The 14,611-nt window shown below is 37.4% G+C and overlaps 1 protein-coding gene across 3 annotated transcripts in view; it reads left to right on the top strand.

Moving 5' to 3' along the window:
- The window catches only part of FAT1 (FAT atypical cadherin 1), a 111,649-nt gene extending 97,471 nt beyond the window's left edge, over positions 1-14,178 (top strand). Inside the window, exons 19-29 of one of the 3 annotated variants that reach the window (XM_082051729.1) lie at positions 1,590-2,391; positions 3,330-3,461; positions 3,572-3,735; positions 4,283-4,745; positions 5,255-5,408; positions 5,618-5,728; positions 5,948-6,579; positions 6,827-6,964; positions 9,007-9,066; positions 11,746-11,781; positions 12,711-14,178. In XM_082051729.1, coding sequence (XP_081907855.1) covers positions 1,590-2,391; positions 3,330-3,461; positions 3,572-3,735; positions 4,283-4,745; positions 5,255-5,408; positions 5,618-5,728; positions 5,948-6,579; positions 6,827-6,964; positions 9,007-9,066; positions 11,746-11,781; positions 12,711-13,336 — 3,318 coding nt within the window. In that variant the 3' untranslated portion in view covers positions 13,337-14,178. The remainder of the gene's footprint in view (positions 1-1,589; positions 2,392-3,329; positions 3,462-3,571; positions 3,736-4,282; positions 4,746-5,254; positions 5,409-5,617; positions 5,729-5,947; positions 6,580-6,826; positions 6,965-9,006; positions 9,067-11,745; positions 11,782-12,710) is intronic. The other 2 variants (XM_082051730.1, XM_082051731.1) reach the window with 2 other exon arrangements.
- The last annotated feature ends 433 nt before the right edge of the window (positions 14,179-14,611 follow it).

Raw genomic sequence — 14,611 nt, 5'->3', positions numbered from 1 at the left:
GCTACCACCAAAAAACTTCACTTCACATGAGCCTTTCCTCTACTTTACTTTTGTGGCTTTAATAGAAATAAGGATTATTTTTTTTTTTCCCAACAGCCACCTACATGTGCATGCCACTCACATTTGCCTTCCCTCTCTCCAAAGGAAACAGATTATCCATTAACAAATGTCTCACGGCATTAGTGTGTGAAATCTTAAAGCTATGAGTCATACAGTCCTTTGTGCCACACTCTGAAGTCTTTAGTTTAAAACCACATCAGATTTAAAAATATCTGCGCTATTGAAAAATCATTTCTCCTGGGGCTCTTCTTTCCTACTTGCTGTCCATTTGTTATAATTTGCTTGCCTGTTTGTTTTGAGCCCTTTCTTGTTTCCCTTGTTCTCTTGTAGCTGAACTGCCTGCGCCTTTTCTTGTTTCCAGGCAGAAATCTAGGCAAAACAGAACTTTGCCAACTTGAACGCTTCTCTCCTTCTAGTTTGGGTAACTACAGGGCAAGTTTCTGGCCATGCCTGTCTTAATAGATGAAGACATAGTTCTACCTTTCAAAAATGCTACGATTCTGTGTACATCCACAGATAGTCTTGTGCCTGGAGTTTTTCCTCTTTTGCTTAAATTTGTATGAAAAATCAAAAGCAGCTTCTCTGCATAGATCTTTGGAGTGTACCAACTACCTGTAGTCATTGCAAAATTACTGTAAAATGATTTGAACAATGCAGTATGTGATTTACCTTTGGAGCCTTTTGTATCCCCTCTGTCCTTTCTTATCTCTCCAATTTTTTTTTGCACAGAAAAAGCTCTGGGAAAAAAAGTAGATGGAAAGCAAGAGCTGCAAAAGAGAAAGAAAGAGAACTGAAGGGAATGCTCTTTTCTCAGTTTTCTACTGGGTTTTTTTGTCCGCTCTTCATACAACAACAGTGTATGGTTTTGTCAAAAAGGGTGGAGGACAGGGGATGCAATGTTCAAAGATGCTACAAAATTGAATTAAGTTGATTCTGTTAAAGATAATTACTTTGATTGTCTGAAGCAAATAGCACTACATGTAGGGTTTTTTCCTCTCCATGATCACAAATCATGGAAGACAACATAACTAATTTTAACTTTCTCCATGTATTCTTTTCCCTTTGAAGTACTGTTTGACATACTGCATTTAGGTTGTCTTCCAAGGCCACCTGCTAATAACTGTGGTGAAGCACTGTACATTTCTAGTGAATGAGTCATTCCAAGTTTGTAATTTGTTACCATGCTTTAAAAAAAAAGCTTCAAGCACCATCTGCTGTCTGAAATCAGCTATTGTGCATTTCCTCTGTATTTGCTAGCAGCTTCCTGGAATTTTCAGGTGTTAAGAGCACTGTAGCCTTTTAATCTTCAAAGAAGCGAAAACATGTTTGTGTGTGCCTGCTTATATAAGCTTTTTAAATTTTCAATATTAACTTTTATGTCATGACCTATGTTATGAAATTTTCATAAAGCATATTCCTGTAGTAACTTTTTTCTGTAGAAAAATGTAACTCTACTGTAGAGAGTACAAATTTGTACAGCAGAATTTGAGATAAAGCAAAAATATAACTCTATCCTCATCTTCCTTTAGGCGACAGATAATGGAAAACCACCGTTGTCATCTTTGACTTACATTGACATTAGAGTTATTGAGGAAAGCATTTATTCTCCAGCAATTCTGCCTCTAGAAATCTTTATCACAGCCTTTGGGGAAGAATATTCAGGTGGTGTCATTGGAAAAATTCATGCAACCGATCAAGATGTTTATGATACTTTGACATACAGTCTGGACCCCAAAATGGAATCCTTGTTCTCAGTTTCCAGTACTGGTGGCAAACTAATAGCACATAAAAGGTTAGATGTAGGACAGTACCTCCTAAATGTCACTGTTACAGATGGAAAATTTACAACTGCAGCTGATATTACTGTACACATCAGACAAATCACACAAGAGTTACTAAACCACAGTATTGCAATACGCTTTGCAAATCTTGCCCCTGAAGAATTCATTGGTGATTACTGGCGCAATTTCCAGAGAGCTTTAAGAAACATCTTGGGCGTGAGGAGAAATGACATCCAGATTGTTAGTTTGCAGCCTTCAGATCCTCCTTCAAACCTGGATGTCCTCCTGAATATTGAAAAGTCTGGTAGCTTTCAGCACCCAATGAGAATCTTGCTCCACAAGATAAACTCTTCCGTGCCTGACCTAGAGGAGATTTTAGGTGTCCGGATAATCGATGTTTTCCATAAGCTTTGCGCTGGCCTAGATTGTCCTTTGAAATTTTGTGAAGAAAAAGTAACAGTGGATGAGAACATCATGTCAACCCACAGCACAGCCAGGTTGAGTTTTGTCACTCCTCGTCATCACAGAACAGCAGTTTGTCTTTGTAAAGGTAAGAAAAGCAGTAAGGGAAATGGGATCCTTGACAAGTTTGTTCTGGTTTTGAACAGCCGTAATCCGCAGGGGAAAATTTGTATTACAAGACAAGATTAAGAATGTCCTGTAACCCTTACTGCAACATTTGCCTAATTTTATTCAGAGTAAGGAGTAATTCTTTCTTTTCTCATTACCTCATTTTAAGAGTTTACATAATGTAAGCTCATGGTAGGGGATTATTTTATACTTAGACCATCATTTTCCATTTTTTGAAAGCAGTTCCTTTTTTAGTTGCCTGTTCTAAATTGCCAGACATTTTCAGTTTTGTATGCATGAAAGTAAGTGCATGAAGGTAAGTACCTGAAGAACTTCCTGGTTTCTGCTCAGAGGAGTAGCCCACATATCTTCCAAATTTGGCTGGAAATGACAGGGTGAACTGGGAAATGAATACTGATTAAGATACATATAAGTATACAGATTTACAACAAAAGATTTATTTGTCTTTATCTCTGAGGAAAACAACATTGCTTTTTAAAATCATGACAATGTTGCCGGATGAACTTGCACATCTTAAGTAAATATTTAAAGCCCATTCCTTTTCTGTCTCAAATACAGACACACTCCTGCTCTCCCCAACCCACGCTGTTCATGTTTAGTATCTACATGTGTTTTGTGGTGTATGACAGTAATGGTAAACCTTAAACCACCACACCACCAGTTTCCAAATTCTACCAATTGAATTGTTTGAGTAATCAAACTAACTATGAATATCAGCCACTATAAATGCCATTTGTCTAGTCTGTGTTTGTGCTGGCCATGTCCTGTAACTGTTACTTAACTTTCTTGTCTGAGAGTTAGGAATGTAATTTGGGTTGCTTTCAGCTACTGAAGTATCTCTTTTCACAGAATATCATTACCACCAACAGCAGCGAAATAACGTATTTCGTTTTACAGAAGGGAAATGCCCCCTGGTGAATAATGTGTGTGAAGGAAACCCATGCCCTGAAGGTACCGAATGCTTAGGAGATCCAAAGGAAGGAAAATACACCTGTGTTTGCCAAGACAGCAAAACTGGACAGTGTCCTGGTAAGAAATTAGTTCTAAAAAAATCTCTGAAAAAAATCTTATTACTTTCCAAATATAAATTCAATTCCAACCCTGTATTAACACATTTTATGCTTTTCTACATTCCTAAGCATCAACTGTCTCTGCTGTGACTTTCACTGGGAGCAGCTACGTGAAGTACCGTCTCATGGAAAATGAGAACAAAGAGGAAATGAAGCTGACAATGAGACTTAGAACTTACTCTGCTCATGCAGTTGTTATGTATGCTCGAGGAACAGACTACAGTATCTTAGAGGTATATTAAAATCTCCTAGTGCATATCTTCTCCTCTTCTTACCTGTGCCAAATTACAAGATTGAATTATAACATCTCTGTACAATTATTGTAACTGAGAATTGCCTTCAAGGCAGAGTGACAAATTTGTACAGTTTCTTTTAATATGTAAAATGAATTAGTTTTCTTTAATGTTTTAAAAATAAATGAATTATCTATTTTAAATAACAACTTTAAATTTAATTTGCTTATAATACTCATGAAGACTGTACTGAAAAAGTCACTTAAATCATAAGATGAAAGGTTTTGAAGTACTGCAATCTTTTGAGGATGATCTGTGACTTCTTTATGAGAGGAAAAAATGTACAAAGTATCCATTTTAACTAAAAGAAACTTATAGCATGAATCACGATCACTGTTACTGTTTGTAATACGGTGTTATTAAGCTGCCTTTTATGAACACCACCATCATCTTGTCTCTCCAGCAACCATAAACTTTTATAGGTGTCAATATTTTATACTCTCTAAGTGTGCAAATCATTTGTTGATGTTGTGGCTTTCCTCTGTAGATTCACCATGGAAGGCTGCAATATAAATTTGATTGTGGCAGTGGACCTGGGATTGTCTCCGTTCAGAGCATTCAGATTAACGATGGCCAGTGGCATTCAGTATCTCTGGAAGTGGACGGAAATTATGCACGACTTGTTCTGGATAGGGTGCATACTGCATCTGGTACTGCTCCTGGCACACTTAGGACACTAAACCTAGATAATCATGTGTTTTTTGGTGGTCATATTCGGCAGCAAGGTACAAGACATGGCAAAAGTCCTCAGGTTAGCAATGGTTTCAGAGGCTGTATGGATTCTGTTGTACTTAATGGACAAGAGCTGCCCCTAAACAGGAAGCCACGAAATTATGCACACATGGAAGAATCTGTAGATGTGACTCCTGGATGTTTACTGACTACCACAGAAGGTTGTTCAAGCAGCCCGTGTCAGAATGGAGGCATCTGCAGTGCCCTGCCAAATGGAGGTAAGCTGTGCTATATTCTTCTGCCCTTAGTTTTCAGAACTGCTTTTCCGCTTCCCTGCTGTGAAGGACAAAACAACCTTGTGAATAATTCTTGATTTCCCAGGGAGTTGTAGAAGGCCAGTTGTTGAGCAAGTAGGAAGGCTGTGTCTGCCTGTCTTCTAGACTCAATTCCGTGGGGTATGAAGTAGACAAAGTCCATCAGACAAAGTGGGTGTTTAATCTTCAGTGTCAACACCAGAGGCACCCTCTTAACTGCCTGTTTTAAAATCTTCCTTTAAAAATTCTGAAATCATTGTGACAGGCTTGTGTTTTGTGATAGAAATGGAAGTTACCCTTCAATCACATCCAAGAAAAACCTTACTGTTAGACTTCCCTTCATCTTTCATTGAAAATATTTCTATTTCTTCCCATCCCCACTTGCTTCAAACAGGTAGGTGGGCAAGGATATATGTTAGCTTAAAACCAGTAAAGCCACGTATGTCTTTCAAAAAGACTATATTTGATTTCAGGTTACTACTGCAAGTGTGGTCCTTTGTTTATGGGAACTTACTGCGATGTGAGTGTCAACCCATGTGCTTCCAACCCCTGCCTTTACGGTGGTACTTGCATCCCGGTCAGTGATGATTTTATCTGCCAATGCCGAGGACAGTACACAGGCCAAAGGTATGTTTGTATGGTTTACTGTACCAATTAACCCATTAAAGAATAGGATATAAAGATAATATTTTTTCTGTTTTATCTGTTTCCTACTTAAAGCTCAGACCTTGAAACCCACTGGGGTTAGTTGATGTAAATGCTAGCCCCTGTGTTACAGCCCTCAATAGCACACGATATACTTGCTTTATACTCCTGCTTTTTTTTTGCTTTTGCAGGTGCCAGCTGGGTCCATATTGCAAGGACAATCCTTGTAAAAATAGTGGCAAGTGTATTGACAGTTTGGATGGACCTGTTTGTGAGTGTGAAGCAGGCTTTCGCGGAGAAAGGTAAGTAGTGTTCCACATATATGGAGTTTTTAACGGTATCACTTAACAGTTCAAACTGGTCGAAATCTGAAATGTTGATAAAATAGCAAATTGCCTATGTATTAATACTGTGTATCAATACTGTGTATTAAACATATATAGAATCATTGAGAACAAGGAAACTACAACAGAGACTACTGATGTAAACTAACCATCATTTCTCTGCTCTGCTTTTGGTAGGTGCCTGACTGATGTGGATGAATGTGTAGAAAACCCATGTCTTAATGGTGCCCTTTGTGAGAATACTTATGGTTCCTATCACTGCAACTGTAGCCATGGATTTGGAGGAAAACACTGCACAGACATTGTTCTTAACAAATATGTGTCAACATCTTGGAACATTAGCTTAGCTGAAGTGATTGGGATTATTGTTTTCATCGCAGGAATATTCTTGTTAGTTGTGATTTTTGTTGTTTGCCGCAAAGTGATTAGTAGAAAGAAGAAGCACCAGCCAGAACCCGAAGACAAGCAACTGGGAACTACAACAGCTTTCTTGCAAAGACCTTATTTTGATGCAAAATTGAATAAGAACATCTATTCTGACATCCCACCACAGGTTCCTGTTCGTCCCATTTCATACACTCCAAGCATTCCAAGTGACTCCAGAAACAATCTTGACAGGAATTCTTTTGAGGGGTCTGCTATCCCCGAGCACCCAGAGTTTAGTACTTTTAACCCAGATTCTGTACATGGTCACCGGAAAGCTGTGGCTGTTTGCAGCGTAGCACCAAATTTGCCACCTCCACCTCCCTCCAACTCTCCTTCAGACAGCGATTCAATACAGAAACCCAGCTGGGATTTTGACTATGACAGTAAGAAGTGTTCTTATTTTATTACTTTTCTGTAAAAGGTGTGTGCTGCTACAATTTCAATATGAGTGCAAAGTCTCTTTCTGTGCCCGTTGAGGCTGAAAAAACATTTTGACTTTACTAGATTTTGAGTCTGATCAGGCTTCATGGTCTATTAAGTTTTGTAAAAATGTGTAGATCTACACCTTAAATTTTATTGACTCTTTAATTAGAATCTATTAGTCATCTCAATTAAAACTTTTTCTTTCAGCTAAAGTAGTAGATCTTGACCCCTGCCTTTCAAAAAAGCCTCTGGATGAAAAGAACTCCCATCCTTACAGTGCTAGAGAAAGCATGTCTGAGGTCCAGTCACTCAGCTCCTTCCAGTCTGAATCATGTGATGACAACGGTACGTAAAATACAATTGTTCTGTGCTGCCGCTTACATTCGTTCGTTCTGTCTGTGCATCTATATCTCTTGGTATCAATAGGACTTACAGATAGCAAATATATATTAAATAAGAGGTTATTTAATATATATCTGTAATTACTTATGTTAATACCTAGATCTGTTATTTTTTAAAAGTATTTTGCCTATCTTACACCTCATGTTAATTACTTAACCTTAAAACTATATATAATCATTCTGCTGTTAGAATATTAACAGTGAAAATGCAGCACAAGGTGTTCAGAGCCTTGTGTTTAAAAGGTGTTAAAAGCGTGTTCAAATTTGAGAAACTCTTCTAGGTAATCATTAGTTATCACCTTATACAAGAATACACTGAATTTTAAAAATGGCCTCTGCACAAATATAACTTTTGCCTTGACGTTCAGCTTTCAGTAAAGCTTTCTGGTGTTACAGTTTCATTTGTTTCCTTCTCTTTTTCTTGCTGCGACCTCAGCTCCCATATGGATCAGATCAGTTCTGAGTGAGAGCAGAGTTTAAGGGACTGCTTGTAAGTTTGATTACTTTAGTAATGAAGGAAGCTGCACAAAAAAGGAATTTTGTTATAGTGGAAGAATATATTTGGCTTTCACCATGATTAAAAAGAATTAATAGAAAAATTTCATACATTGAAAAACGCCAATGTAAAAATAAAAAAGTATTTTGCTCACAACACCAATCCATTAAAATGTAATCAATGTACATATTTTTGGGTTTTATTATTATTAATTGGAAGTATTTTATTTTTCCATTGTGATGACAGATGCTTTTACAGTTGGTATGAATGCATCTATGTATTCAGAAACATTGCAGACTGGACAAAGCCACAGTCATCTCATAACCTAATTTACCGTGTTAAGATGTTTTGACTCTATTCCAATTTCTGCTTTTGTCTCCGAGTGGTAAAAAAAATGAAATTCCTTTAGCTTAGGAATAAAGAACATTCTCCTTCTCAGTGGAGTGATTTGTTCTTAACAGCATGAAAAGAAATATCTGTGTTAATGATTGGTGAAAGTAAAATGGTATGCTTACAGTACTCATCATTTTATCAGTAGACCTGATATCAAATCTCAACTTTTTTCCTGTGCTTTTCTGTGTTGTGCAGTACATGTTGTTCTCCTCCCCATCTCATGTATTTTATCAGTTCTTATTTGTATTTCTCGTCATGTATTGATTACTCATTAATACATCATTTTAAAAGAAATAGCTGTAGCATTGTAGATATTGTTTCTTTGTTCATTTTTGGTAGATTCTGAATTTATTAGTTTGAAATGTAATCCCTGAGCCATGCAAACAAATTGCATGCGCTTACCTCATCCTACCCTATAAGAGTAAATACTTCTTCCTTCCAAAAGTATCTTGGGAAAGGGAAGGGATAAAAAAATACATTCATTTTGGTTGGTTTTAAATAAGAATGTCACAACCTCAATTTGGTATTCCTACTGTGATACCATGGGTTGCACACAACTTAATCAGGTCAGCAGCCAAAGTTTTCAGTAGATATTTTTCATGTTCTAGCATTTTAGTTCACTTCAGTGAAAATGTGTTCCCTGGTCTTCCATGGCTAGGTGGAAGTGGGGCAGGAATGTAGTTTGCAGCCTAAAATGGGAAGCAATAGTCCTTAATTCACCCAACACAAGCCTTTCAAAAAGCCTAGTTTATTGCTATCTAGATTAAGTATTATGCATATAGTATGTTTTAAACAACATTCCAGAAATTCTAACACAACTAGAGCAGCTTTGTGCTTGTGCAGAATTTGCTTCAGGAGTAGTTACAAATACTTTTTCATGTTTATCAAGAATAAAAATCAGGTTGAGAGATGTATTTTACATATGATAAGCAACTGCTTTCTAGATAGAGAGTAAATGTATATGTACACCAATAATTTTGCTTTATAAAATAGTAATGAACTGCAATTTACAGTGTTTTTTTGTATACTTATATGCTGTTTAAAGTGATACTAACTATAGGTTTGTTTTAATTTGCTCCTTTTATACCTTTTACAAGCTTCCATAGTGACTGTAATACACCTTGTCAATGCTGTTGTTGACTCGGTGGAAAAAGAAGGTATATACATGTTTTAATATTTATTTACTGCTTTGGCAGAATAATGCACGTTTGTCTTCTAGTAATGTAGTCCTAGCAGATGGGAGTTAGAAAGTATTATTTACTTGGTCTTTCTGATAAGAATATATTTATATATATTTATATTGTATATCTGTTCCTATTTTCACATGTATGCTGTAGCTACTCTGTGGACAGGTTTCAAAGTGTGATTTCTTGGGGGTGAGGGTGGGGGGGAGGAAGTATCAGCAAAAAAAGATCTTGGTGCTTACTCTCTCTTGAAAATATTCACACTAAAGTTCCTAGCAGAATTGAGACAGCATCACAGACACAAAACAGCAGCCCCCACTTCCTTTTCTTCTCGCACCCACGTTTGTTGGCACCTTGTCCAGCTGAGCAGGACAGGAGCAGTCTGATGTCAGTACTCCCCCCGTCTTCAGATCAATCTGTCTCTTTAACAGAAAAGGTATATGTCAGTTTAAGTAGGTGGTTACTACCCAACATTACATCAATATCTAAAAAGTATGTTTGAGTGTATATACACACACATATATATTTGTGTATGCGTATTTATGTATTTGGAAGTTAAAGAGATGAAGTAGACATTTCATTCCTGCTAACGGTTCAGAACTGACAACTCTGCAAAACACAAACTCTTTACAAAATAATAGGTGCCAGTGAGTCTATACAAATGCTAGCTGTTATTTTTAATTGGCTTAAAAATCCTTAAAGTTCCAGTAATATGCAAGTAATTCACTCCATGACCTTGAGTCTGCAGAGGTTACTTCTGAAATAATATCCACAGTTCATGTTTCTTACTTCTTAATACAGACTAGGAAACCTTACTGTTTTTTTAAAGTCTTACTTAAAGCCGTTTTAAGAACGTAAAATTAATTATAGTAGCTAAAGATTCTATTTGGTTTGTTATTGGAAGTACACCCTGTCTAATGTATGCAGACATGCAAAAAAAAGTAGACAAACACAAAGACTTCTAATTACATGAGAACATTTCATTAATATGTACCTATAGACCATAGTCCTCAGTGCTAAATATTGTAATGTGCAGTACTTATGAAAGGGAGAATTGTAAGACTAGAAGAAGCAAAATCTGTCAGGGAAAATATTTAACAACTTATTCAGATTTTCTCTTAAATTTTAATTGGTAGAAAGTAAAAATGATGCATGTAGTTCTCAAGTCAAAGTTGAAAGTATTGCTTGGTGGTTTAGTATCTCTGTAAGATAAATACAAATACTTGATGCATTGCAGAATATGCATATGCAGAATAGAGAGATTAAAGATGTCCTGCTCAGCTACTTCTTAACACTTGGATGTTTCTGCTCTTAATAAGCATTCTTTCTTTCAAAGCATCTTGGGTAGACCCAAGCTCTACTTTTGAGCACGCTCAGGAGAGCGCCAGTTCAAGCAGCAGAGATCCTTGCCTAAGTCTTGGGCAAGGTCAAGCTCTGGACAGATTGTCTTTTTCCTTTAGTCTCCCCAGTGGTCTGTCCAACAGGTATCCTGGAAGCGTGAACTAGTGAGTCGCATCCTAGGACAGTTGTAGGCCCACACTCTCTGTGCTGCTCCTCAGGGAAGGCTGCAGCTCCGTGCAAATGGACAGCACTGAGTGCAAGAGGATCTATAGCTCCAGCCTAGCAGATTGTCACCTAGAAAGATGGGCCCATCAGGTTCTAGTTTGTGTTTCTGTATTTTATGTTAAATGGTCTTTGCCTGAGAAGCAGAGGATGGGACTGAGATCTCCCCATTCTTTGGCAGAAGTGCTGTAAATCATAATGCCTATTGGCTTTAGTTTTGCACCCAGTTTCCCTAGGAAAATGAAGAATGCAGTCTTCTAGGCAGACTAGTGGTCAGAACCTTCTCTTGGAGATGAGGCCAGAAATCTTTTAGGAGTCTCAGATCACAGATAACAAGACTGATATCTCCTTTAGTGTGGGCAGTTTTTTTCTTGTCTGGGCTAGGCAAGCTTAAAAAAAAAAAAAGTCACCTCACCACTCCCAAGAGTCAACCTCTGCCCCTCTAGTCTTTCAAGAACAGATAAAAGTATCAGTTCCTAGGAGAAGAATCTGGTATCAGGATAGGCATTGCCTGTCCTTACAAACCTGAATAGGAAATATAGATTCCTGAAGACAAAGTCAGATAACACAGGACAGTTCTCTGCTGAGCATGAGCTGTTAGGATTGCTGTACAAAGGGAGGCAGGTCTCCCAGTGCACTGTGTAGGGAAGCTATACTAGATACCAGAGGGAGACTTCCCATCTTTGCATGAGATATTTGAAAGTCTCATTCCTAATAGATGAAGCCCAGTATGGAAAGCCAAGTACATACAAGGAAAGAAAAATAATAAGTCCAAGTCTTGTTACCGTTTTTAGCAGAAGTCTTAATCTAGTGACAGATTTCTATGGACTCTGCAGAGTTTGCCACTACACAGCCATGTCCCAGGTAGGCTATATTAGCTCAGTAGCTATTCTGCAGTTCAAGTCTAACAAAGAAGGAGCCCAAAAGAAAAAAAAATGCTAATTTTAGTACTACTAAGTAAACTGGCATATTTTGCCTACTAATAATGGACAAAAGCAGCATGAACATCATTATCTTCACATCGGTTCTACTATATGATTCCTAACTACAGATGTTTTTTCCTTTTTCTTCTCATTTTGCCACCTAAAGAATCTTTTGCTGTTCCTGACCTCAGCAATTCAAGAGGTGACTTCTGCATGCAGTTCATTGATGTTCACCAAAATATTTATGTTGGTTTTAACACAGACTTACTATCAGTTGCTTGCTGTGCATTTGTCTGCAGTGATTACTCTTTAATAGATTTGCACTTTATTGCAACTCTGTATTATTTTCTTTTTTGGTGTTTAGATGAGAAAAACAATTATTTTTTAATTAAATCAGGCTAACATCTAGTTTCCAGCAGACCAATACAAACTTATTCAGGGGGAGCTTGCAAGAGAGGATCAAGTTCATTCATTTATGCATGATTAGGCTTGATTGTCCTGTTTTGTTCTTGTATTTGAATGTGGAATGTCTTTACTAATAGTCGAAGTTTTTTGTCAGAGGTGTGGCAAGTTCCTGTAGAGCTAACAGCATTCTGTTAACTTGAGAAATCAGTTGAGGAGTAAAGTCACTTTAAATGGTCTGGATACTTTACCAATTAGAAATTACTTCTTTTATGTAAGAAAAACATGTTTTATATATGCTAAATACATTATTAATAAAAACAGGCAGCTGTAATCACCCTTGCTGTAATTACTATACAACAATTTATTAAGAATTTAGCTGCACCAGGGAGGCTGTTGGTTCTTTGCTATCCAGTAAACGATTCTATACCATTATTTATTGTGACCGCACATTCCATAGGTGACCTACAGCTCTTCCCATGTTAGGTGAGATGTCTGAAAAAGTTGAAAAGTTCAAGTGTGAATGATGCAATATCTTAATGCATGGCATCATGTTAGGTTGTGTTGTGTTGAATGTCTTTTGTGGAACCTGGGCAAACTGCTCTCTAATTAACTAGTGTCCTAATCACAGTGATTGCATTGTCTTTATATATGTGTTAGCCTCTCAGTTCAGCTTCACTTGAAGACAAGATACTAATACTTCTTCTTTCAAAAAAATTAACTTTTCAGGTTATCACTGGGATACATCAGATTGGATGCCAAGTGTTCAGTTGCCAGGGATCCAAGAGTATCCAAATTATGAAGTGGTTGAGGAGTCAGCTCCCCTTTACACGGATCCAAACGCCATCGATACAGACTATTACCCTGGTGGTTATGACCTCGAAAGTGATTTTCCACCTCCACCTGATGACTTTCCTGCACCTGATGAGCTTCCACCATTACCACCAGAATACAGCGACCAGTTTGAGTCAATACAGCCACCCAGAGACATGCCAGCCGTAGGTAGCTTGGGCTCTTCTACAAGAAGCAGGCAGAGATTTAACCTTAATCAGTACCTTCCCCATCACTATCCTGCAGACATGTCAGAACCTCAGACCACCACCAGTGGTGTCAACGGCAGTTACAGAGAACCTTACACTCCTTACACGTTAGGGTACAACAGAGACTTTGAAGCGCCCACTGTAGACAACATGTCCATGTCTGTGTATGCTTCCACAGCTTCATGCTCTGATGTGTCAGCATGCTGTGAAATGGAGTCTGAAGTCATGATGAGTGACTATGAGAGTGGAGACGATGGTCATTCTGAAGATGTGAAAATTCCTCCACTTGATTCCCAGCACCATACAGAAGTCTGACACGCTCAACAAAAGTGCCTGGACTCTAACAAACTTTGTCAATTCTAGAACAACTTTCTAGAGCTTTTTTATTTTGTCTTCCCCAGCCACAGGGAATGCTTTTGTTTCAGTGAGCTAAACTGGCATGGCAGTGTTGGATCATGCAGTTCATTTCTTGCTATCAGCCTGTTTCCATTTCCTGACCTACGGTAATCAGACAGTTCCAATATTTCCATTGGCTGTGCCATTTCTGAACATCCTTTTTGTACTTACATTGTCTATGTTAAAAAAAAAAATCACATACCACTTCTCCATGTTAGCATGATGCATATATTTATATAGTTCTAATGCAATTAATTTTCTCCTACTTTTTGTAAATTTTATGTACAGTTTTGATTTTAATAGTTTTAACTAGATTTTGTAGATATTTTGTGAATTTGTTTTCCACTGAAGCTAGTGGTGTTAGTGTGCCATTAAAAACCAGCACCCTGACTTACTATAATCAGGGCATCACTGTATGTATTCCCCCAAAAACTAAGGTTTGAAATCTCATTATAAAAAATTCAACATATTCACACAATTCCAATTGTACAGAAGTCAGGTCTGATGTTTTTCTGGGTCAGCTACATGGAAATGTCTTAAATGGGTTGCTGTATTTTAGAAGTGTAAACATTTTTTCCCTTCTTGGAAAGTGTGTTGGAGACCCTCTACATATCAGTTCAGAACCAAAACCACCATGACACAGTTTTTATAGTGTCTGTATATTTGTGATCCTATGGTCTTGTAAAGGTTTTTACTGAAAATTACCATTAGCCAGTCTTTCTTACTGACAATAAATTATTAATAAAATACTTTAGCTTTGCTCTGTGTATCTCTATTATATAATATACAATTGACAAAAGCATTCAGTGCAGCATTTTTAAGTCTGTAAATGTTTTGTACTGTGTTGAGTTACTTGCTCCAAACAACTCATTTTCCTCTCTTCCGCAATCAAACTGCAGCTATGTTAGAGATGCTCACTAGATGGCAGTGTCTGTCTACTTAATGGTGTTTTTAAAAGTAATCGGGCCAGTATGAATAAAGATTGATGGGTATTAAACTTCGGTAGCTTTCTCAGTAGTTTCCATTTTTCTTTAACCATGTATCAGTAATGTAAGTTACAGAGTATTTTTTCTGAAGTCCCAAAAATATCTACAGAAAAAAACCCAAGCTCTTAAAAGCAGTTTATTTTTAATGACCTGAACAGTTCCTTTCGTGACTAGTTGTCCCTTGATTGTGCACTTGCATGCTGAGATT

The sequence above is a fragment of the Streptopelia decaocto genome (assembly GCF_964273445.1).
Source record: "Streptopelia decaocto genome assembly, chromosome: 4".
Classification (NCBI taxonomy): Eukaryota; Metazoa; Chordata; class Aves; order Columbiformes; family Columbidae; genus Streptopelia; species Streptopelia decaocto.
The sequence above is the reverse complement of the archived record's forward strand: the minus strand, read 5'-3'. Positions and strand labels throughout refer to the sequence as shown.